The 25984-nt window shown below is 49.0% G+C and overlaps 1 protein-coding gene across 1 annotated transcript in view; it reads right to left on the bottom strand.

The window, feature by feature from the left end:
* C8H10orf90 (chromosome 8 C10orf90 homolog) overlaps positions 1 to 25984 on the bottom strand; it is a 274229-nt gene that overhangs the window by 36917 nt on the left and 211328 nt on the right. Inside the window, exons 5-7 of the mRNA XM_036735056.1 lie at positions 10204 to 10491; positions 7029 to 7225; positions 5804 to 5984 (exon numbers count right to left, since the gene is read on the bottom strand). Coding sequence (XP_036590951.1) covers positions 5804 to 5984; positions 7029 to 7225; positions 10204 to 10491 — 666 coding nt within the window. The remainder of the gene's footprint in view (positions 1 to 5803; positions 5985 to 7028; positions 7226 to 10203; positions 10492 to 25984) is intronic.

The following is a 25984-nucleotide window of genomic DNA, read 5'->3' as shown; positions in this document are numbered from 1 at the left end:
GTCGCTCAGGCATGCAGGCTGTCAATGGAGCAAGCATGTAAAGAAAATGCGGGCATTTGGCTGCCCTACGCTCGCCTGCAGGCTTGTCAAAGACAAAATCCTCACTGTCCGTTCGTCTAACGAGGCCTTCGGTCTCATCTCTTGTGTTGTCCCAGGCTCATCCAAGGTTAAGGATTCACGTGGTATCTTGTTCGGCTGATCTCAAAAAAATAGGCAGGAAGGGGAAATCAACACACTGTCAACCAGGGGATGAACGTTCCCAGGGAGAGTCAAAAGGGAGGGCCACAAACAGCACTGAGAGCAGGGCGGGCAGGCGTGGAGGATCCCGCAGACTTATGGGCTGGGCGGCCTTCCTGCAGCATCCACAGCTACTGAGCTGCATAGGACAGGCTTGGCCATCTCCTCTAGCGATGCAGTCACTAGAATGGTGATGATGACGATGGTGATGGTGGTGAGGAGGAGGAGGATGGTGATGAGGATGATGATGGTGATGGTGATGAGGAGGAGGAAGATGAGGAGGAGGAGGAAGATGATGAGGATGATGGTGATGATGGTGAGGAGGAGGAGGAAGATGAGAAGAAGGAGGAGGATGATGAGGATGATGGCAATGATGGTGAGGAGGAGGAGGAGGGTGATGAGGATGATGATGGTGATGGTGATGAGGAGGAGGAGGAGGATGATGGTGATGATGGTGAGAAGGAGGAAGAGGAGGGGGAGGAGGAGGGGGAGGAAGAGGAGGAAGGTGATGAGGAGGAGGATGATGAGGAGGAGGATGATGATGAGGAGGAGGAGGAGGAAGATGATGAGGATGATGGTGATGATGGTGAGAAGGAGGAGGAGGAGGGTGATGAGGATGATGATGGTAATGATGGTGAGAAGGAGGAGGAGGAGGAGGATGAGAAGGAGGAGGATGATGAGGAGGAGGAGGATGAGAAGGAGGAGGATGATGAGGAGGAGGAGGATGAGAAGGAGGAGGATGATGATGAGGAGGATGATGGTGATGATGGTGAGGAGGAGGAGGAGGATGAGGATGATGGTGAGGAGGAGGAAGATGAGGATGATGATGGTGATGATGGTGAGAAGGAGGAGGAGGAGGATGAGAAGGAGGAGGATGATGAGGAGGAGGAGGGAGATGATGAGGATGATGGTGATGATGGTGAGGAGCAGGAGGAGGAGGGTGATGAGGATGATGATGGTGACGGTGATGAGGAGGAGGAGGAGGATGATGGTGATGATGGTGAGAAGGAGGAAGAAGAGGGGGAGGAGGAGGGGGAGGAAGAGGAGGAAGGTGATGAGGAGGAGGATGAGGAGGAGGAGGATGATGATGAGGAGGAGGAGGAGGAAGATGATGATGATGACGATGGTGATGGTGGTGAGGAGGAGAAGGAGGGTGATGAGGATGATGATGGTGATGGTGATGAGGAGGAGGAGGGGGAGGAGGAAGATGATGATGATGATGATGGTGATGATGGTGAGGAGGAGGAGGATGAGGATGAGGATGATGGTGAGGAGGAGGAAGATGATGAGGATGATGGTGATGATGGTGAGAAGGAGGAGGAGGAGGGTGATGAGGATGATGATGGTAATGATGGTGAGAAGGAGGAGGAGGAGGATGAGAAGGAGGAGGATGATGATGAGGATGATGGTGATGATGGTGAGGAGCAGGAGGAGGAGGGTGATGAGGATGATGATGGTGATGGTGATGAGGAGGAAGATGATGATGAGGAGGATGATGATGATGGTGACGGTGATGAGGAGGAGGAAGATGAGGAGGAGGAGGAGGAGGGGGAGGAGGAGGAGGGGGAGGAGGATGGTGATGGTGATGAGGAGGAGGAAGAGGAGGAGAATCCTTGACATTTCTTCAGCACTTCCAGGTTTGCAGAGTAAATGACATCATTTGACACTCATCGCAAGTCTTTGAGATAGAAGCCATTAATACGCCCATTTTACGGACGAGGAAAGAGCCTCCGGGAGGGTGAGGGATTCTCCCATAGTCACGCGCTAGTGTCTGAGGCGAGACTCAAACCAGGCCTGGTCCCCACCCCGTCACTTGTGTCATGCTGGCTAAGGGCCTGCTGTGTTCTAGGAATTGTGCTGGGTGGGGGAGGGGCTGTGGGCTGCCCACTTTACGAACATTATCTCGTTTGATCCGTACAACAACTCAGCGGGGGAGGGGCCGTTATTATTTCCACTTTACAGCTTAGGAAGCTGAGGTGAAGTGACGCAGCTGGTAGCGTCTGAGGCTAGATTTGCACCCAGGTCTCCCAGGCTCTACCCACTGTCCCACCCAGCTGCATCTAGTCAATTCATCTCTTTCAGCCTCTGTTTTCTCATCTTTAAGTGGGTTGGACTCCACGGCCTCCAGGGCACCTTCCATTTCTAGAGCTAGAATCCTATGAACCGGAGTGAGGTGGGAGTAGAACAAACCTCATGTGTTTGGTCTGAACCTTGGAGAGAACAGAGAATTCTAGAAGTAGAGGTTAAGGATCAGATACAGCCAGAGCAAAGACCTGGAAAACAGGACCTCCTATATGGGGAAGCAGGAAGCAGCAGTGTCCATGGTCGGGTAGAGCCAGGCTGGGAAGCACAGCAGACAATGAGGTCTAGCTCTCCCCTCCTGGCAAGGGGTGGGGGACCACTGTAGCAGAATGTTGGCTATGTTGTCTGCTGAGGCCACTGAGTCAGGGGTTTTCCTCTGTAAAAAGGGTGAGATGTGGCAGGGAAAGGAGAGAGGAGGGATGTATTACATAAAAAAAAAAATATATATCTTGAGAGATAGTGTTGTCTGGTGGTTAGGACTGGCCTCAGAGGAAGACAGACCCCAGGTTCAGGCCCTGCCCCTGCTGCCTTCTGGCTGTGTGAGCCTGAGCAGATCACTCTACCCCTCTCTGCCTTCGGCAACTCCATAACTTCCATAAAATTTGCGGAACTCTATTGATAGAGGGGTCTTCTCACTGGGAGTTCCCAAGACCAATGAAATCATAGATCTAGTGAAAGAAAATACATTAATAAAACCTCTTTTTTTAAATTTTTTAAAGAAAGAAATAATAAGAGTTAGAGGGGATAGCTAGAAAGGAGAAAAGCCTCTGTGGTTTTGCCTAAATACCAAGAACTCATTCCTATTTTCATCCACATTTCTACAGAGCTCTCCATGCAATCCACCCATCCATCAATGGGCACTTACTATACACCTACTGTATGCCCTATACTCTAGGAGGGGCTGAGGATGCCAGGAAAGGAGCTACTCACTCTTGATTGGCAAGGTGCTGATTTTCTAAGGTAGGCTCTTGATGGCACAGAGCCCACAGCCCAGAGGCCAGGCCGAAGCAAAAAGCTTCATGTTCCTCTTGTCCCTCGCTGACCCACCAGCCACGAGGACCCTTGGAATATTTGCTGGGCTGTGTCTCAGGATGCTTTTATCTCCCTGCATTCTCCCCATCACACACATCTCAGGCTTCACCTCCTGAGGGGCCACAACAATTTCCTGGGAATGCAGTGGGTACAGATCCAAGCATGGGACACCAGAGACTCCAAGGCATAAATCTGATTTGTTCGCATCAAAACTACCTGGGCTATAACATCTTGAGGGATCTTTGAACTTTCCAGAGCTCAGAGAGACCTAGAGAACCAGTCCTGGAGCTGGAGGACCTGGGTTCAAATCCTGCCTGTCTCTTTTTACCTCCGAGACCCTGGCTAAGGGCTTCCTTGTGTGGATAATGGAATCACAAATCTCATGCTGTCCAGTCCCACCACAGAAGTACTTAGATGAACTAGGGCTACCGTGAAATTCCAGGCCTGGGAGGGATGCAGGGGGCCTTTGTGGCTCAGCCAGGAGAGCTCCTTAGAATGTACTTCAGGAGTGGGCATCTGGTCTCTGCCTGAGGACCTCCCAGGAGGAGGAGGAGCCTGTTTCATTGTGGGGCTTCCTCCGTATCGAGCCTGGATCGAGCCTTGCTAATTTCTTCTCATTTCTTCTCCATTAGGTCCTGCCAATAGAATCTCTTTATATCAGTCCTTTAAATACTTGGGGGCAGCTCTCATGTCCTCCTTGAGTCTTCTCCAGGCTAAACCTGCCCAGCTTCTCCAAATGACCCTCACGTGGTGTGGGATCAAGGCTCCTGACCATCCTCAATGTCCTCCTCTGGTCATTCTCCAGCTCATCCATGTCCTCCTTAACCCTCAGGGCCGAGAATTGAACACTGCAGTCTGGATATAGTCTGAACAGCCGGGCTATCACCTATTCCTGTTGCTTTCCCTCACACCACTAGAAGTCACATTCAGTCAGTGAGTCAGTCAACAAACATTTGATTAAGCACATATAAAGAGAGGTAAAAGTTGGTCCTTGCCCTCAAGTAGCTGAGGATTCGATGCTGACTCCTGGAGTCTGAAGACCGACCACTGTGCCCAGCTGTGCCTCAGCCAAGGTAGATTTGGGAAGGGGATTTTTGACTGTACTGATTTCAGCTGATTGGATTCAGCCCAATGCTCATGTGTGTCAAGTCTGCTGGAGTTTTGAGTCTGTTGTCCAGTATATTTGCTATTGCTCCCAGCTTGGTCACCTCATCTGACAACCCTGCAGACCTTGCTTTTATCCAGTAGGTTTTAGCCGATATCACTCGCTTTTAACATAAAGATGGTAGACAGCCCAGAGCCTTGCCCAGATCCCAGGCGCACCCCTGGGAACCTCCTCCTGGCTTCGTTGTTCTTAGTTAATTAATTATTACCCCAATCTGTCTATATTCCCACGCCCCAGCACAGCAGGTGTAAGGAAATTTCCAAACCGCAATGCTCCTGTAGACATGTTGTGTGCACACAGATCCCCCTCTTTGCCTGATATCCATCTTGTGGTTAATAGAAATTAACTCCCCTCCTCAAATTAGTCAGGCTGGCAGAATGTAGCCCCACTACTGGCCCAGGGGTATGTGACACCTTTCCCTCAGAGTCCCTGCCCGATGCCTCATTGCGATGTAGAGAAGATGGTCAGGGCAGCCATGGATGCCCTAGTGCACTCTGTCATGTTGAGAAGCCTTAGTCAACAGCTCTAGTGAGAGACAACCCCAGGAATCTCAGCACCCAGAACAAATTTCATTTGTGTGTGGGGGCAAGGGGCAGAGATGTGAGGAATAGATGTCACTGCACCAGGGGAAAGGGTGGCCTGTCTACCAGGGAGTCTAGCCTGTACCTCTGTGAGCACTGAGGAGGGAGAGTAGGCCTCGGAGAGGGTAACCACAATGATCAGAAGGTGCCATTCCAGAGGGGCACCACAGTGATCAGAGGGTGCCAGTCCATGGGTGGTTGTACCCTGTGGATGGGGACCTCAAGATGGGGCACCAAGAAATAATGGTAGCTACAACAAGGAAGAAGACCCCTTTGTTGATGCCCTGGACCCAAAACTTGGTGGCCATGTGCCAGTGAGATGGGTGCTGAGACACATCTCAGCAGGAGGAGAAAAGTGACCCATGGAACAAAGGAAGCACAAAGGCCTCTCCCTGAGTAGCTGAGCAAGGAGGATCTGCTGCTCTGCTGCTCTGGCCATGGAGGGAGAGGTCTACGGGTGATTGTTCTGTCTGGGTGGCCCAGGTACCCATAGATGGGTGAGGGCCTGAGGCTTGGCAGCAGGACCTGAAGTCCCCAAAAGTAAAAGTAAACCCCCTGCTTCACTTCCCACGGAAATGTCAGGGCTGGATTCTCTCCCTCTGCGGGAAGTTCCCAGGGTGAGTCTCTCCCCTTGTGATCCCTCCAGACTGGCCTTGAAGCAGGTGGGTGGGGAAAGGGAGGGGAGGTGGGGGGGGGCGGGACTCACCACTGAGCGGATGGGGGATGGTGTACTGCTTCTTCTTAGTGTTTCGGAGGGGCAGAGGGCTCGGTTTCTTCCTGGGGCTTTCTCCTCGTTGGGCTTTCCTCTGCTGGGCCATACTTTCGAGTTTTCTCAGCCGTTCTTGTGAACGAGAGATAAACTGAGGTTTGTGGACCTCCAGAGCTTCCTGAGGGCGACAGAGAGAACATTTTATTGTTGTGGGAAAAGGCCCAGAGAGGCCAGACACCTGTGTAACTCAGCCTAGGGAGGGGGATGTCCAGAGAGGCCCCCTCTCAGCTTTACCACGGGTGGGGAATGCTGTCCGGGTGGGGCAGGAGCTCTCCCTGTGGCCTTGGGGTCTAATGGGGACTCCCATCTTTGCTAGCAGAGAGAACACCAATTCCCACCCCTTAATTTCAAGCACATTTATCATAGATCTTGGACAAGCCTGGGTGGTCCTCAATTCTGTATGACACAGAGGGATGGGTGGGGAAGGAAAGAAGGCATTCCCCATCCTCTAGGGCTGTAGAGGGTAGAAGAGGCCTAAGAAAATGTGCTGATTAAAGCCAAAGAAGAAGCTTTGGAGCCATAGGAGACATAGGGTCATGGATACATGTGGGGGGCAGAATGACCTCATTTCTTCAAGGGGAAGCCCATTCACTACTCAACCAGACAAGAGGAGGAAGATATGGCCCAGTTGTAGAGAGCTCAATTCAGAGCCAGAGAAGCCCTGGATTCAAATCCAGCATCTCCATTTACTACTTCTGTGATTCTGAACAAGCTGTTTGCCCTCTTTGGGTATAAGACTCCTCATCTTTGAAAAATTGGGGGTAGGGGTTGAAAGGAACCCATTGCCAATTGGCAGCTCCATCATTGGTGTCAGAGGTCAGAAAGCTGAACAGGAAATCACAGCGATCATTGAGTCTGATGCCCTCAAGGACCCAGAAGAGGGCATGATTTACCCCAGACAACCAGAAAATGGCAGAACTTTGGCTTCAGACCAGGTCCTCAACCTCCCAATCAAAGGCCCCTGTTGGAGGTCACCCTGGGTGTAGCCCTGTCCCATAAGTTACTGAGCAAAATGAATGGGATGGCATGTTTCAGGTTCAGAAGGCTCCTCATGAACATATCCAAGGAGGACCAAGGAGAGGAGCCTGGGAAGCACTCAAGTCCCCAGGGACTTCCCAGGAAACCTCTCTCCTCCCAGAGAAAGGGACACTGTGGCCTTTACCCTCAGGGTCAGGGAATGGGCAGGGAAGACATCGATCTCTGGCTCCAGGCACGAATCCTGCTCTGGTGGTGGCTCCGGTTTCTCAGGGCTCGTGGGCTCTGATGGGGCTGCTGGGGACTCTGGGGCCACCCCTCTCTCTTCGCTGGGCCTCCGGCACTCCTTCAGCTTCACGACCAGGTCACAGCATCTATAATTCCCTAAAAGAGAAAGGCACAAATCCTTTAGGGCACCTTGGGAGGTGCTGCTGGGTCGTGAGCTCCATTAGACACAGCCTGCAGTTCATGAATAGGTCTTGTCAAGCAGAAGGATCTTGTCTAAGCACAGCCCTTCTCCACTGCCCTGACTCCCAGGGAGCACCATGCACATGGAGCTCCACTCCAGGGTGTGCCAGCAAGACCTTTCTGGGATTTGCCTCGATTTGTGCTCTAAAAATGGCTTCTACTACCTCTGAAAACCACACTGTTCTGTGATTCGCTCTCAAATCATCCTTTGTAATTATTCCAGTTCAGCTGGGGGGACAGTGTATGAATCTCTCTTCAGTTTGCTGCTCTGATGGCAGGAGCCAGATAAGGGCAATTGTATTATTCCTCCCTCCCCTTGGCTTGTCCCAAGATTGTCACTGACTCTTTGTGGTTAATTGGAATGGTCTTCTTCTGCAGTTTTGTTAATGACCTCTTTAAGGTCTGGTCTGGCATCACTTTAGGAAAAAGTCCAAGAAATCAGAGCATCACTATAAGCGACGCCCTGTGATTGGGCTGAGCCCAATCTCTGCCCAAAGGGGGTGGAGGGGGACAAGCGAATCAATTACCACCAAGGATTTATTAGACCCTGATGAGGGACTCTCAGTGACAGGCACATGGTGGAGAAGAGAATGGCCTTGGAGTCAGAAGAGCTGGGTTCAGGGTCTGCCTGCGGCACATGCTGGCAGGTGGCTTAACCTCTTAGTGGCCAGGAGGCTCTGACTGTGACAGAGCGGGCCCTCACCTGTCCTGGGGGAGAGGGCTTCCTCATCAGGAGCATCTTACTCTGGGACTGACAGTGCAGATGCAGTCCTGAAAACCCATTCCCCAGACTAGAGACCCAATGAGAGGCAGTATGGCAAAATGCAGAGACTTTCCTTGGACTGGGAAGGGCTGGATGGGGCTTGTTGTCTAAAGGGGGAAACTGAGGCCCAAGATAACTCAGGCAGTAAATAGCTGAGTTGGGATTTGAACCCAGACCCTATCACTCCCAATGCCTCATTGTCTCCACAGTGCAGTGCCACAGACACATATGGGCTCTGGGAATGAAACAAGTCACATTAGCTCTGAGAATCTGGGTCACAGATAAGCTGCAAACCGGCTGCAGTGCAGAGAGTTTTTGTACTGGGAGGTCCCTATGTCAGTGAAATTGCCAAAGGTCTCAGTAAAAGGCAAAGAGCCCAAGGCTCTGGGAGATCAAAGTCCACACAAAACCAGGGCCCTGCCCCAGGGAGCCTCCCGTGGAAGTGTGGGGGACATCTCCTCAGGGGCCAGACTTCCTTGCCTTTCCATTCCCCAGGAAGGCAGCATGAGACAAGGGCATGAAGCATGCAGAAGGGAACCAGAGTTCTCCTCTGCCTGAGCCCTGCTCATCTGGAATGGGCAGCCCTCCACATTTGCCCGTTAGTGTGTGGGTCGTGCTACACTGGCTGGCTAGCCATGATTGCGAGGGGTCTCATCTCATCTCATTTCTGTTTTGCCTCCTTTTGTATCCCCAGTGCTTAGTACAGTGCCTGGAACATAGTAGGTACTTAATAAATGTTTACTGATTGATCTGTGCAGAGAAGGACTGCAGCTCTGGAGGCGCCTTGTGTACGGAGCAGGGCCAAGCTCTGAAAAGCTTTGCTCACGAGCTGGTGGAAGGTGGAATGAGGCTCAAGCAATGAGCGTCCTCCATTTTTATTGCCCTCAACTGCTCCTCGACTTTCCTTCCAAAAGGAAGCCATGATCTTAAATCACAATGGGGGTTTGGAGGCAAGGAAGAGCTCTCCAGTTTCTAGCTCAGCACCAACCCTGAACACCGACCCTTGCCACAGAACTCCCATCTATGGCCTTCACCTGACGGAGATCTGGGATTTCATCAGGAGACAAGTCAGTTGATGGTCTTTGAGAGTAGCTATGGCCAAAAACCTCTAGGGGCCATTTGGGGAGCTTCTCAGAGTGCAGCTGAGCTCACCCCATTTCTGGGCCTACGCAGTTTTTCCACCTCACTAGGACCTGCTAGAGCTGGAGCTCCTCTGGAATGGTCTTGGAAGTTCTACACCACAAGGAGGCATGAGGGATTGGGAGAGAATGAGAGAGAAAAAGCAAAAGGGAGAGGATGAGAGAAAGGGAGAGGAGGAGGGAGAGAGGCAGGGACGAGGGAAAAAGGAGAAGAGGAAGAGGGAGATGGAAAGGACTAGGGAAAGAATGAGAGAGGAAGGTGAGGGAGAAAGAGAGGAAGAGGGAGAGAAAGAAAAAGAGGAAGAGAAAAGAAGAGAGGGAGAGAGGAGGGCGAGGGAGACAGGAAGAGAGGGAGAGGATGAGAAAGAAAAAGGGAGAGGGAGAGAAAAAAGAGAAAGAGAGGGAAGGAGCAAATGAGAGGAAGGAGTGGGGGGAGGGAGAAAGACAGAGAGAGACAGAGACAGAGAATGTAATATGTCGTTTAAATGCTGTTTTGAGTCTCCACGAAGCTTCGTGGCCCTTGGTCACTCTAGTTGACCTTCTGCAAGAAAGGAGGCCTTTCTCTCTCCCCCTAGCTGTAGGACCTTCCCTCCGAGGTTGCTCTCCATCTGTTCAGAACATGTACTATTTGTTTATAACTGCTTGCGCATTGTTCCCTGCCCCTCCCCATTAGCCGGCGAGCTCCCTGAGGGCAGGGACTGAGTGGGTGCCTCTCCTGGTATCCCCAGCGCTTAGCACAATGCTTGGCACATAGTAAACACTTAACAAATGCTTGGTAGCTGACTGACTGCAGGCCCTTTTTCGGTGTATCCCTGGTCGCGGCCTCTGCTTCCCTGTTCTTTGTAACCTGCTGGGGGGAGCCTTTTCCCAGGTTAGCCCAGTGACACCCAAGCTAGGCAGAGCGTCAGGCCTTCAGTGGGGCAGGAGTTCTGGTTTACCTCTTAATTCATGTTATCGACAGGAGCGTTCTAGCGCCTACCTTGGCCGCTTACCTTGGGGAAAATGGTTTTCTATTGGCACCTCCATCTCTTCCCGCGCAGAGGGAGGCAAAGCTTCTAGGGGACAGAGACACTCAGGTAAGGGGGCTTGGGATTTCAGAAAGGGCTGAGGCTGACTCTCTTGAGATTCCAAAGGCTCGCTAGACTGATACTCATCGTTTGGAGGGCCAGGAACGTCAGGAGCGAAATCGGTTACGGCGGACGGTCCCACTGGGGACACAGACAAAGCCGCACACCGCTGTCCTTGCTGCCTCATGGTGCTTCCAGAAAATGCTTTTGTGTCTACCAAAAATAAAATGAAAGTCACGCTAAAAAACCTGAAGGAAACCCTCGTCTTATACATTGAGTTCTAATGGCTCTACCCAGATGTCCCAGAGCTAGGCGCCAGGTACCCATCGGGCAGCTCTCTGGCCCCCAACCCATTTCCCTCATACGTTGTCTGTACAGTTACAGGGACTTCCTCTGAAATTCTAGTAGGGCAGACGGGAGGATAACAACGTTCCACTGAGGTGATGGAAGTGAAGCCTTCAGGGTCTCGGCTATTTCTTGGCTGGAAAGACACGGGGTGAACCTCGGAGCTTAAACACAAACTCTGAAGAGGAGGAGGTGTCTGGGGAGGGTGGGGGGAGGGGCTGTTCTCTGAGGCTTTCTTTACATCTGGGTAAGGACACAGAGAGCTGTAAGATGGTAAATGATTTCCCAGCAGATTGGGTTCAAATCTTGTCAAATGCTTGGGAAAAATAACTAGCCAAATTCATTTTTTAAAAATATTATGAACAGAGAAGTCCGCAAACCCCACCATGTCCACTGTACCATACGTCAGAGAGAGCGGTATTCCGCAGAAAGCTCCCAAGAACCAGGAAACATCTGGGTTTGAATCCTGTCACCAACCCTTAACTTTCCTGTGGAAAATCACAGGAAATCCGTTAGCCTTTCCGACTCTCAGTTTTCTCATCTGTAGAATGGGGGTAATTATAGCTGCTATGTATAGAGCTCCCTCGAAAGTCTGTCCAGTCCATTGGTGTGTTTGGACTGGTGACTTCTGACCTGTGGAGCCTGGGGCTTGATGGCCACTCGAAGGTTCTATGCTCAGGTCTCATTGGATGAGAAAGCAGAGAGGCTTAGGAGGCTCCGGTGATTCCCCCAAAGTGACACGGGCTGTTACAGGCTGTGTTTGAGTCTGAGGTTCTCCAGCCTCCAAATCCTTGATCCCTTGATCATAAGACCTGCCTTGTTCACCCCCAGGGCTGTTGTAAGGCTCGGGCTCAGCCGATGAAGTGGGCTAAAGGGCTTTGGAAACCTTAGAGCACTACAACCATGTTAGCTATGAATAAACCTGAAAGTTCTACACAAAGTCCAGCTATTACTGTTCATTGTATTTGGATAAGACCCATCATTTTATTAGTATGAGGTATTCCCAGGTGAGGAAAGTCTCTCTATCATTGCAAACCAGCCCCTTTTCTGCAATGCAGTCTTAGAGATTTGTCTGGGATACCCAGATGGTAAGAGACTTACCCAGAGTCACACCGATAATCCCCCCAGATCAGCCTGCTTAACAGGGGAGAAGTCCATGCAGGGAAACTTAAAAAGTCACCAGGAGAGGGTGGAGAGAGAAGGGTCCAGGGCAGATCTTTGTGCTAAAGCTTACGCCCTTTGTTCCCCTGGCAGGTCCCTCAGACAAATCACTTACAATTCGAGCAGTGCTAGATCTCTGCTTTCCAAGCCCATGGAAGAGCAGAATTGGCTCAAAGGCAGAGATGGGCAGGGAGGTACAGCTACACACTAAAAGCTGTGACTAGTGGCTGTCAAAAAGGCTAGAGAAGACATGACTCTGGGCAGGAGACAGAGATGGTTCAGGAACTAGCCTCAGGGATTCTAAAGGCTATTGTGGGGAGGGCTCCAGAGGACAGAACTGGGTGAAAATGACAGAGGGGTCAAGCTCATCAGGATAGCTGGAAAAGCCTTGCTGGCAATTTGAGCTACCCAGAAGTGCTCCCTCAAGGGGTGGGAGGTCCCCCCTCCTTGTTGGTCTGCAAGTAGAAGCTGTCTGACACTTTTTGGGAGGTAATAACACAGATGCCTTTCCTTTAAGGCTGAGACTGGAGACCATCGGGGACTCTTCTAGCTCTCAAATTATATGATTCTGGGATTTTGTGATTACAAGAGGAAAAACAGGAATAAAAAAACAACTATTAAATGCAGACATGAGAAGTCTAAAACCACAGTCGTCTGGGGGGCAATTCAACATGGAAGCCAAGAGACATGTGCTTCTCAATAGTCCCTGAAGGCATCACCATCTCACAGAAAAAGACAGAACCGTGATTGATGTTTCTGACCAAGAATCTGAGATTTGGAAGGAACCTCTAGGCTACTTACATCCCATTTCTATCTCCTTTGCCATGTACCTCATCCAGCCCTTGGCCAAACACTTCCCAAGAAGGGGAGGAGACAGCCCATACCACCTGGAGACACTTTTCATTGGTCAGAAACTTTTTCACTGACATCAGGCCTCAATTTCTCTTTGCCAGTTATACCAGTGCTCCTGGTTCTGACCTCTGGATTGAGCAGATCAAGGTTATGCTCACCCAAATGAGGGTCCATTCTATCAAGGACTAGAGTTTACTCTGGGCAGGTAACCTTTTGGGGTTCAGAGACTCCTATGAAAGTCTGGTGAAGCCCAATGTTTTAAAATTCATAAGACAAATCATGTAGGATTATAAAGGAAACCAATTATGAGGAAATACTATTACCAAGGTATTTTTTAAAAGAAGTTTGGAATCCCCAGGTGAAGAACCCCACCTTAGAGGAAGGCTTCCAACACAGTGATAGCCCCTCTGTAAGAGATCGATGGGCCACAGAGGAAGGGGTGCTCATAGGGCAGCATCCACACTGACGGAGGGGGACAGTGTCCATATCAATGAGCAAAACAAAGTGAAGGACTTGGGACATGAAGAAATTAACTTGACTATAATTATGATCAAAGAGCTCATGAGAGAAAGGTATGATGGGGAAAAAGAAGGTAGGTTGATTGTCTCACTTGAGTAAGAAATAGTAGAAGGATGGATAGGTCAGTGTCTGGAACAGTCTCCCCAAGACATAAGAGAACCTGAATGGGGGGCTCCAGCATGTTGGGGGGCATTGCACAACACAACAAGGGCTGCACAAGATGAGACCATGGGAAGGGGTTGCCATCCAGATCTCATGGAGAAGACCAAATCTTCATTAGAGTATTGAAATGTGATTAGGTTTTGGTAGTCTAGTTGTAACATTTCTAATTAGAGTTCTTCCTTTTTGAGAACAGGTATTGGTAGGAAATGAAAGTTAAAAAAAATTGTTTGGGAGGCAGCCAAGCAGTTCCCACACAATGGGTCTGTGAACTCCTCTGTAAGACTCTCCCTCCAATGATTCAGGGGGTCCGCCCTGCTCAGCCTGGGCAGCTTCTCTCCAGGCACCCCAACCCCATTTTCTGCAGAGGCTCCATACAGCATGCTATGAAGGAAAAAGCCACAGACTGCTTCCTTCTTTGTTAGGAGCACACCCAGCTGGGAGATTCCTCTGCTTTTCAGATGGTTGAATCACAACCCAGTCTTTTTGGCAGCACAAATAATGGGAGGAGGTTTGACATGAGAAGATGTAGATCCAGTTCACTACCTGATACTGGTGTGAATTGGGAGAAATCCCTTCCTCTCTCCGGGTCTTATCTCCCTCATCTATAAAATTAAAGGGTTGGCTCAGGTGATCCTTTCAGTATAGAATCTATGATCCTATTACCCAGGTGACTTTGGGCAAGTCATTTTTCCTCCCTGGCCTCAGTTTCCTCATCTGCAAAGGTTGGGTCAGATGGTATCTAAGGTCTCTTCCAGGTTTAAAGCCTCTGGAATCAGTGAAAGACTTTACCTGCCCCCATGAAGTATCAGCTCAGGACGCCCATGGCTTATGCCCACACTAATTAATTCCTGCTCAAACAGATCCTAATTGCATTAGCTTTTCTGCTAGCTTGGTCTCAGAAATGCCACTACATGAGCAGGTCATCCAAAGCAGGCGCAGAATGAGCAGAGACTGGCAGAGATGGAGAAGTGTCCACAACGAAGGGGCAGCCAAGGAACTTAAGGCTTAGTGGGAGGCTGGATTCTCAAAGACCCTCCGGCAAGGCTGAGCATGCTTGTTTACTCTGGCGATCCCAGAGGATGAGCTGCACAGTAAAGGCAGAGAGCCCTGGCCAATAGCCTCAAGAAATGGGAAGAGAAACAGGGCAGACATTGAGGGAACCCAGGCCACTGGTCACTTCATGAATGAAGGAGCCACAGAAGGGAGAACCAAGCACCGCCTGCCTGGAAAATCCAGCAGTGAGGCAGAGTTCTGTGACAGAAAACAAGGTTTCTGGTGGATGCTGAGGAACAGCCATGAAACTGGTCCTTGTGTGGATCAGTCTTGTGGAAACAGGGCACACCCAATGTCCTAACCTTTATTCCCTTCCTATGAGGTAGGGCTTGGCTGATGAGCAGTGAGAGCCCTTCACTGGAAGAGAAATCCATTCCCTGTGGCTCTCCAGGTTAAGACAGGTCTCATTTGGGCCGAGGCAGTGGAGTAAGAACACGGTGAGTGGCCAGAGGAGCAAACAAAACAACCAGTGCCCCGCCTGGTCTCCCTGCTTCCCCCCAGCCAGCCCATGATCTACACCAAGGGCCTCCCAAGCTCCCACACCACACAAAGATGAGGGAAAGACCAGACAGAGATGAGAGGGTGCTTTTTCCTGTTCTGGGGTGAATTTCCAGGTTATTGTGTGGGGAACAAGGCAGGCAGCTCTCATCGATGATATCTGGCCTTGCATATCTAATTCCCAGCAAAGTGGAAATCCACAAACCCCTCTGAGAATATCGAGAGCAGTAACTGGACAAGGAGCCAGAGCTGCTTTTTCTATTATACGGACACAGGGGCTTGGAGATGGATGAACAGAAAACCCAACAAGCACTGGGGGAGGGAGCAGAATTAAAGAAGGTGCACATACACACCCACACACTCACACCCACACCCACACATACACACACACACACACACACACATACACACACACACACACACACACACACACACACACGTCTGTTCCTAAGAGCTGGATGTTTCTTAAAGCTGCATACAAAACATCTGGGAAGAAAATGAGACTGCAGTAATTGAAGGTATGTAAGGCAACCGCCCCACCTCCCAGCGCTGGAAGCTCAGGCTTTTATATCCTGACTCAGATACAACTTGCAAACAAAAAGAAAAGAAAAAGTTCAGACCAATCCCGAAAATGGGTGTTAAGTTTTCACCAGAGACAATGTGGCATCCTCACAAGCCATGGAGTCCGGGAGGCTTGAGTGCTCTGGTAGAAAAGAGGGATGGATTGGTTCCTTTGACACCAAATCTCATGAAACCTTGGGTGAGTCACTACCTCTCTGGGCCTGTTTCCTCATCTACAAAATGAGGGAGTCGGACTCTCTTCCTGTCTGTTCTAAGCCTATGATCCCAAGTTGGAGCTTCGACACACTGCTTCCTCCCCTGGGGGCCCTTCTAAAATGACTAGGTGAGAGGACAAGCTAGACTCCATTGGGCAAAGGAGTTTCCACACTGGGACTTCTCAGAGCCTTTATAGACACTCCCAGTGGGACAAGATTCTCCCTTCCATTTTTACCTCCTTCTGCAGGCCACCTGGCTTTTACTTACTATGTGTACATATAGACACACATATGCATGCAAACATATACTCATTTATAAAATATACATAAAAATAAATTATGCTCATTTATGTATATATCATGTATATGTGTATATTGTTGTTTGGTCATTTTTCACTTGTGTCTGACTCTTCGTGAGTCAGAGATGATTTGGGGTTTTCTTAGCAAAGCACTGGAGTGGTTTGCCATTTTCTTCTCCAGTTCATTTTATAGAAGAGGAAACTGAGGCAGACAGGGTTAGGTGACTTTGACAGGATCACACAGCTAGTCAGCATCTGAGGCCAAATTTGAACTCAGGAGTATGAGTCTTTCTGACTCCAGGCCTGGTACCTCATCCACTGTTCCATCTATCTGTCTGCCTGTCTGTCTATGTACATGTATATGTGTATGTGTGTCTGTATATATACATATATGTCTATATATTTCTATATGTGTATCTTCTTACATGCTGACTATCCTTCCTTCTGTGCCTGTTGTCTCCACATTAGAGTACATCCTCCTTTCCAAGACCAATGACTTCATTCTTGTTCTTGTATCCTCAGAGCTTGGCCCAGTACTTGGTACAGAGTAGGCATTTGATCAGTGCTTGTTGATGGACTGCTCTTGGGCTCTGTGGATAGCATAGTTCTTTGGTAAAACATGTGGTTCTTTTGCCCAGTTTCCCTCTTGTCAGCCTGCGTTCTGTGAACAGACTGTGAACAGAAAGGAGTACTGTTTGAGCCCTGGGATAAGTAAAAAGCCAGGCCAGGAAGAAGACATGCATTTTTCCTTTTTTTCCACAGAGAAATAGAAAGATGGAGAGTGTGAGATGAACTCCAGACCAAAGTAGTTTCTGCCTTTGGGAAAGGCAGAGTCTGGGGATCAAATGGAATTTCCATTCTCTTTCACATGCATTTAATGCTTTTGATTCTATTAAATTCAATTAAATTAAACTGCTTACTCAAAGGGTGAGTGGAGCACTGATTGATGGCATGCTTGGAGGGAAGGGGAGTGGCCAGTAGGTGGTGGCATGGGTCTGAAGAATGATTGATTCACATTGCCTTCCTAATGCCAATCCCAATCAAATCACTCTTCTCTTCCGAAATTCTTGCCTTCCTTCAACTGCAGTGATGGAAACGCCATCTGGGTTCCTAAAGTTTTTTGCTTCTTTCCCAAGATTCTTTAATCCTCCAGAATATTCCCTGGCTTTCTTCTGGCCATATCCCTTGCGGCCACACGAATCACCAGATGGAGAGATTCTTCTTTAATCTCTATCCTGTCCTGCAGCCATCTTCACTGTTATTGTCAAGTCAACCTAAAACTGTCCAGCCCTTGTGCAGGGTGTCACCACCTGTCTACCCCAGCCCTGTCTCTTCCTTCTCCTCTTGTCTCCAGGACTCCGTTCTACCCTTCTTTGGAGGACTGGCAGCTTCTTCCCGTTCAGAGTGATCCCTTCTCTCCTCTGCCAGGAAAGCTGGCCATGTTATTTATTTAGCTCAAATGTCCAGTGACCCTTCTCCTCTCTCCACTCTAGGTAACATTCTTCCCCCAACCAGCCTCTTGGAACTGGCCAGAATCCTTCCAGATTCTTCAGACCCTGTTCTTCATTCCTTTTGTATTGAAACCCTTCTGGATCTTGTTAAGGAGGGACATCCCATTCTCCCTGGTAACCAGGAGAGTGCATAGTCATTCTCGGCAAGCCTTTGCCTCCCCAGCTAAAAGCTAGATCAGCCTGCTCCTTGGTCCTAGCACAGAGACGGGAGATTCTTACAAACGTCTCCTCATTCTTGCCTCATGAGGAGCCCCCTCCTTGGCCAATCTTTTAACATTCTTGGTAGTAGCTCCCATGACCAACTTCCCTGGAGAAGGCTATGCTAGTGAATGAGTCTCCTTCTATGCAATTAAGCAAGTATTTATAAAGTACCTGTTATGTTCCAGGCACGATGCCAGGTGCTAGGATACCAAGATGGAAACAAAGCACACTCTACCCCCCAGGAACCCACTTTCCATCGAGGGGCTACAGGTTGTAGATTAATGAAGATAAACATAACGGAGATACAAATGAATAAAAAATAATTCCAAGAGTTAAAGGGCACTCACGATGGGAAGGGTGGGGTGGGGTGGGCATGGATTGGAGGACACCCCTGAAACATAGTTTAGAAACGCAGAATATCATGTCACCATGTTCTTCCTCCTGAAGTTTCTGCAGCAAACAGGACTCAAGGGGAAGAGAAGAGGACAGTATGGAGAAAGACAAGAAGAGACAAGATGAAAGATGGGAGAATGGACAAGGGCCATGTTGATGAATGCTCTCTAAAGACATGAGTGGCTCCATAGGCCCCATCCTCTTGGGCTGTTTCCAGCCTTTCTACAGAACCAAGTGACATATACCCGGATTTCCTGGCCAGGCCCTGGACAGCTCAAACCTTAGCCTCCTTGGAAGGTGTGGCATGGGAGCAGAACTCCAAGGGACCTTCACAATCACCTTCTCCAAGTTTCTCATGCCCCTGAGGACAGTGAAAGCTGGTTAGGAGAGTTGGAATTTGAACTTGGGGCTTTCAACTCAAAATCCAACACCATTGGTTATCATACCAGATGTCTTGTGACAATGCCAAGCTCCTCGAGTCTATTAGTCTAACCTGCTGCCCTTTATGCTTAGCATTATTGGGCTTCCACTGACCCTTTGGGCAGCTGGGCTGGACTTGGATTTCGTTCTGGCCATGTATCTGGCCCATACAGTCTCCTCTAGGAGAGATAGCATGGTAGGATGAAAGCAGGATCAACTTGGAATCCAAGGGCCCAGATTCAAATCCTGACTTGGCTAAAAATAATTATGGTGACAATACTTAGCAATTAGACAGTGCTTTAAGGTTTATAAAACTCTTTACAAATAGTGTCTCATGATCCTCACAATAACCCTGTGAAGTAGGTACCATTATCATCACCCCCATTTTATAGCTGAGCAAACTGAGGCAGACAGAAATTCAGTGATTGTCCAAGGTCACATGGCTAATACTTGTCTGAGACTAGATTTGAACTTGGGTCTTCCTGACTCGAGGTCCAGCGTTCTGTCTATCTGTCATCTATCTCCCCTCACCTAGCACCCACTTACTGACTCTGTGACCTTGGTCTCCTTATCTGTACATGAAGGGGCTGGCCTGGGTGACCCATAAGACTGCTTCCAGTTTGAAATTCTGTTTCAAATGTTTTTGGCTTCAGGTGGGTAAAGGTTCATCTCCTTGTTCTGCCCCAATGATGTTCCTAGACCAATGCTCACTTGTATAGTATTTAGTTCAGTAATTCCTGGGCACTGACCTGGGTCACCAGCCCTGAGGCTAGTCAGTGCCCAGCTCCAACTCTGCCTTCTGTCTGGGGCCAGCCACCTGGAACATAGCACTGCTAAACCAGGAAAGTGTTGTCCTGCCCTTCACATTCCGTTAAAATGGCGGCCACTGATGAAGCTGAGATGTCTGCCATTCTGGACTCTATTCTTCTTTGGTTGGGCCAACTGGGGCACAGCCATGACCTTGCTTGAACTTAATACTCAAGAGGAAGAGAGTTGTTCCCACTTCTTTGCCTTGGTTATGCTACATTTTAAGGTCAAACCCCACCCTCAGTTAGATATGACACAAGGAACAAGTCTGTTGGGGTGGAGACCTATTGTCTTGGGCTGATGTTTCCCCAAGGACTTCCAGGATCCAGACATTTCTGGTTGATTTCAACCAGAATTTCAGGTCAGGGCAGTCGAAATTATAAATGAAAGAGGAAGCTAGTGTTACCCCAAGGGGAGGAGAGGAAGGGATTAGGACAAAGAGGCATAGAAGCAATGGAAGCAAAGGCCTAATGTGGCTGCATCCATGACCATGGCCCCTTTGCTGGTCCTGGGACTGGTGGCAGCACATTCAGCTGCGAGAGTCATCACTGCTGCCCCACTGAACCAAGGAAGCAGAGAGGATTGCGCAGTGAGACTTACCCTCCATATTTCTGTGGGCAGTTGAGTTATAAATGATTTGTTACTACTGGTAGTGGTTTTTAGTTTTGTTTTGTCTTTTGTTTGTTTGCAATACAAGTTGCTGCCAGTGGATGGGGCCAAAATGAACCACAAAAATATCGAGGAGTGATAGGGACCCCACCAGTTTCTCTGTGTGTGGGATGGGGCTGGGGGCTGGTATTCTAATAATTGCCTCTCCCTGGAGCATTTCCAACAAGAAAGCAGAAAAGGGATTGGAATCATTAGTGAACAGACCACAAGTCAAATATATATTTTAGCGATTAAAGAATTTCTTTTGATGCTCACGTTTACTCTTCAGGGATGTGATTGAGTTTTGGGAGTGACGGGTAGCCCAGTGAGTTAACTGTAAAGGCAATCAGTAAGTGAGAAGATCTTTCCTGCCCATTTGAATAGCCTTCAGGAGGGTCTCTCAGGGTGCTAGGGAGAGTGGCTAAGACTGGAGCCAATAGTAGGCGCCTGAGTTCTGGTAGCTCAGATGATGTTCTAGTCGACAGGATGCCGTCTGGAGACTATATATAAAGGAGAGAACACAGCTTGGAGACTGAGATGTAGTGGAGGGAGGAGAAGGAGAAGCAGCGGCAGTGGCCACAGCAGTGGAAACAGTGGCAGTGGTGGCGGCAGTAGCAGAAGCAGTGGCAGCAGCGGAAGTGGCAGCAGCAGCAGCAGGCACTACTAAAAGCAGGACTGACCCTCATGCGGAGAGCGCTGAGCAAAGGCTTGAGGCCAGTGGGTAATCTTCTTACTGGAGGGCCCTAGCATTGGGGGGAAGCACCAGTATGGCTTGGCTTGCTGCCATAATATTTTTCTGTAACCTCCTGGTCACTATTGTGAGGTGGGCATATTGGTTTTGGAAGGTTCTTGCCAGGATATCGAACTGGGGACACTGGTTCATGGATCTGCTACTGTGGAGTTTGAATAAATGCTTTAACTCCTCTGCCTTCTACTTAGAGAATTCCTTATATGCCGCGATTCTGGACCATTCAGGCATATTCATGATTTTCTTTGAAATCATGAATTCTGCCTTAATGATATATTAACCTAAACTTTGATACCTCTATGTGGCCTTTAAAGGGGAAAAAACAAAACCCCAGAACTTCTTTCAATCGATGGATGCTGACGGTCTGCCTTCAGAGAGCCTAGTGCAGTCCCACAGTTAGAGAAGAGTAACTTCCCTGACAAGTGATGAAAAAGTCCAAACACAATGGATTGGCCCTGCAAGATGCATCTGTGCTCTAGGAGAGGAGATCTTCAAAGGGCAGTGACACCCCCCTCCCCTCCTCGCCGCTCCCCCCCAACACCTCTAGATTAGTTCAGTGTTTGGTTGCCCCGATGGAATCCCACAAAGAACTAAACTTCAATTATAAAAAAAAAATGATGGTGATTCCCTTAGTGTCAGAGTTCTATTGTGGCTCCTCTGACCAGGGCAGAGCTATCCCTTCTTCACAACTTGTATCTTCATGAGGACTGCTTTGGGCCTGGAGAAGTGACAGACTTGCCCAAAGTCACAGTGTGGCAAAAGTTGAACTTGAACCCAGAACTTTCTGCTCAGACTCTCAGAAATCTCCACACTACGCCTCTCTGCATCTTACTTATTGTATTTCCAAATTTCTCTGTACCTGCATGTGTGCAATTGATTATATTATGAGTCAGAATTTTAAGAAATGCTGGGGCCTCTGATGACTCATATTTACATGTGTGACCTCATTCGATCCTCACGAGGACCCAGTGAGGCAGGTGCCATTATTAACCACATCTTACAGATGAGGAAAATAGAGGGGAAGTCATTTGTCCAGGGTTATACATTTAGTAAGTGTGTGTGAGGCCACATTTGAGTTTGGGTCAAAGGGCTCCACCCACTCCCCTACCACCTGCCCCCTAAGAAAGGCTGAGAGGTCTGACCAGGTTTAGCCAACTGTTTAGTGGAAGGAAGATCCTGGACCAGGTCCTAGATTTAGAGCTAGAAGAGGCATTGGAGGGCATTGAGATTGTGATGGGAAATCAAAGATGCTAATAGCTACGTCTCCTTGGGACAGACGCTGAGCAACACAAGTACTGGGGGGAGAATGGAGCAGAAGAAAAGTGGCATCCTGCCCAAGCGCCAAAAGAGCAAACATCCCTGCAGGATGCAGAGGTGCAGAGGGAGAATCATCCAGCTTCAAGATGCCAGTCTCTATGGGGTGTGGGGCTGAAGAAGCTTGGCTAAGGGTACTCACAGGGGGGAGCAAGTTGGTGACCAGGCAAAAGTCATTGGGAAAAAAAGATGGTGCTTTTCTGGCAGAGACAAAAGCAAAGCTGTGATTACATGGTCACAGTTGTGAGGCAGATTTGGACTTGACTGAATAGCTGGACTCCAAGAAAAGCTAAGAAGGAAGTATCTAGAGGATTGATACTTGACAATTCTGTGCCATCAAACATTTCAATCAGCTCTCTGTGTAAGAGGGCTTGCCCTGCACATGTCCAGACCTCCTCATGTGAAGGCGCCAGAGGAGAAGCTCCTCTGGGCATCTCTGCTGGGCTGGATGGCTGCACTACCCTACCCGCAATCCTGACCTCTGAGGTCCCCAGAGCTCAAACTTCGGAGTCCCATGGAGATTGCTGCCTGCCCTGAAAGAGAAAAAGACAAACTAAAAAACAGAAACCCACCACTCCCAGGCCCATTTCTGGGATAAGGGAGAGCAGAGGAAGGTGTTCCCCCTTCCAGTTCAGTTCATGGCACTTGTGCTGTGAGGGAACTGTGCTCTTCACACCCTGGATACTGTAAAAAGAGACTGCCCCTGTTCCACCAGCTTAAAGTCACAGCCTGAGCTGTCTATGCATTCACTCAAAGGAGGGGATGCTTGCCCACCCTCCATGTGGTAGGGGGAACACTGGGAAGCAGGGTATTGCCATGTTAGCTGATCTGGGCATGTCCAGGGCAAGCCTCCTTAGATTTGCTTAAAGACACGGGTGATCTGCCAATTACACAAACCTGGGGGTAGAGTGGCAGCAAACACACTGGATTCAAAAACTCTATGAAGGCTAGAACATTGGGCCAAACTGCATACAATGAAATGTAATCAGGAAAAAGGGAAAGCCCCATACTTGGGTTACAAAAATCAACTCCGCATGTACCAGATGAGGGAGCTGAGGCTAGACCATGGCTTATCAACCAATCCATTGGCCAGGCAAGCATTCAGTAGGACTCTGCTCAGTGCATGCCCTATGCTAAGTGCTGGGGATATAAAGGCAACACAAGGAAAGAGTCCCTGCCCTCAGGGAATTTCCACTCTATTCCATCTCCCATCCAGTTCCTTCTTTGTTGCACCTCCCCAGAGAAATGTTAGAGTCCAGACTTTTCCACATTCTTGGTCTTGAGGACCATAGGTGGGAATGTAGGAAGAAGAGGAGGAAGGAGTTGTATTAGGCCCTAGGGATCCAAAGGAAGCTATCTCATATGCACATTCAAATAACTTACAGGATATGGGCAAAATACATGTGAGATAATTTGGGGAGACAGACACTAGCAGGCATGAAGGAGGTGCATTGGAGCCTAGTTAATTATCTGAAAAAGATGCAGTGGTACTAGAGTCCAGAGTAACATGGCCATGGTAGCTAATGAGATCTGAGGCTCCATTCAGAGTCTGTAGCTCCCAGGGCTAGAGAGGGGCTAGTTCTGGTGACTTTACCCTCATCGGTCCACACTGGGGGTAATATGTTCACTTCTGGTTGTCATATTTTAGGAAACATGCTAATAAGTGGGAAACTCCCTATAGGAGAGTGACCACAATGGCGAAGGGCCACATGTTTGGACCACACCTGGACTGGCAGAAAGGCCTGGAGAAGCTTGTCCTGGAGAAGACTCTGAGGGAATGTAATGGCTACATTCGAGATTTTGAAAACCTGTCATCACCAAGAGAAATCATACTTGTTTGGCCCCAGGAGAGGATGAGGGTCACAAGATGGGGAGGAGAGACTAGAAGGAGGTGATCGAGTGGGCAGAGGCAGGCTTTGGCTCTGTAGAAGTCAAAGTTTTAATTAGGCCTGTCTCAAAGTGCAGTGGGCTTATCTTGGGAGGTGCACACCCATCCTCCATGGAGATCTTAAAGAAGAGCCCAATGAATTCCTACTTGTCTCAGGGCTGTTTAGAGGGGATTTTTTTTTCCTGGAATAGGTTTAACTTGATGGTTTGTAAGGACCATGAAAATATAAGTGAATCCAAAGAGAAGCTGACCTCAGACCCCAGCTCTGGATTTACCATCTATGTGACTGTGGGCACTTCACTCCATGCCCAGGAACTCTGGAAAAATCTGAGTTGGATGAAATGATCTCTGAAGCTCCTTCTAGATCTAAATCCAGTGATCTGAATGTTCCCCTCTGAGGCTCTAACTGAATGAATGGCTAAGTTGTCAAGGTGGGGCTCACTACATTACCTCATCTAGGCAAAGTAGAAACTGGCCCCCTATTTGAGGCTGGGACCTCGAAGGCAAAGCAAGGCGAGAAGCATTGACCAGGTGCCCACCACGTGCTAGGCACTGTGCTGAGTACCAGGGTTACAAAGAAAGGCAAAAATAATCCCTGCCCTCCAGAAGCTTACAGTCTAATGGGGGAGCTAATATGCAAACAACTTTGTACACACAAGATATAGACAGGAGGAGATGGAGGTGAGAGAAGAGGGAAGGCACCAGGTGGGATGGTAGCTGACACTTAAAGGAAGTGAGTGAAGCCAGGAGGGAGGGATGCAGAAGGAGGCATTGAGACATGGAACAGAGCTGGTGAAAATTTGCCAAGGCAGGATATGGAGGGTCTTGGGTGATGAACAACAAGGATGTGCTCACTGGCTCTTAGAGTATGTAGAGGGGAATAAGAAGACAAAAGGGAGGAGGGGGCCAGGCTATACAGGACTTTATGAGCCAAAAAGAGGGTTTTATATTTGCTCCTGGAGCCACTGGAGTTTATTGGGTGGGGGGGTGTTATGGTGAGACCTGTGTTTTAGGAGAATCACTTCAGGGGCCGAATGGAGGATGCTGGAATGGGGAGACACCTGAGGCAGGCAGACCTGCCAGCTGTTTCTGTGGTAGATCAGGCGTGAGTGGGATGAGGGTCTGCACCAGGGTGGGGGTAGTATCAGAGGATGGAAGGGAGCACGCTGGAGTGATGTTGTGATGGGAGAAGTGTCAGGACTGGAGAAAAGATGTTAGGAAGAGAAACAACAGGCCTTGGCGGCTGATCAGCTGTGGGGGATGAGAGCGGAGTGGCGGCAGCATGAGATGTCTGCTGCAGGGAAGGCCTGGCCACGGCTTGCTTTGAGCCTTGACAGTTTAGTGCACTGAGCAGTCAAGAGGAGGCAATAGGGCCCTAAAACTCAGAACCATGAGAACTGAGTTCCAGTCCTGACTGTTTCTTCCTCACCAGCATGACATTGGATGAGTCAGGTCCCCCAGCGCCCACAGGCCTCAGTTTCCTCATCTCCAAGATGAGATGACCTCTGAGGTCCCCCCTAGGTCTGCAAAGTTGCTTTCTGACCCTTCCAAGAGCACCCTTTCTGCTGCTGACAGAAGCCCACCTTCAGCTCTGAAATTCTCAGTGTTTGCACCTACTTCTTTTGTCAGTGAGTCATACGAGTCTCCTGTGTGATGCTGGGTAAAGGTTTTGCTTTCTAATTTGAAAAAAAAATAAAAAGAAAGAAAGGAAGAGAGAGAATCCTCAGTGAGGCTTCTTCTTTGGCTCTGAATATCCATTCATTTTTTACATTTTGGAACGAGATAAAAGGAAGGGCTGGTGTTTTCCCCAGGCCTTTCATGGTTCTGAATACCTCAATCAACTTTCCTCTGAAGCTTTCTGTGCAAGGGAAATTGGCTTGGGCTCCAGTGGCGAAGCCCTCCTGTACCTCGAACCCTCTGCCTTTCCTGGCTTGGATGTTTTCAGAGTGGTTTTCTGTTCAGGAGGTAGAGAAGCCCAGGGCCTTTTAAAAACAAGCTGGTCCAGGCAGCTGGTGCTTCTGTTCAATTGATGCATCTTGTTTTGTGAAATGCAAATGGTCTCAAGGCATATGTATATATATATATATATATATATATATATATATATATAT

Source organism: Trichosurus vulpecula, chromosome 8 (assembly GCF_011100635.1).
Source record: "Trichosurus vulpecula isolate mTriVul1 chromosome 8, mTriVul1.pri, whole genome shotgun sequence".
NCBI lineage: Eukaryota > Metazoa > Chordata > Mammalia > Diprotodontia > Phalangeridae > Trichosurus > Trichosurus vulpecula.
Note: the sequence above shows the minus strand (reverse complement) of the source record. Positions and strands in the feature narration are given on the sequence as shown.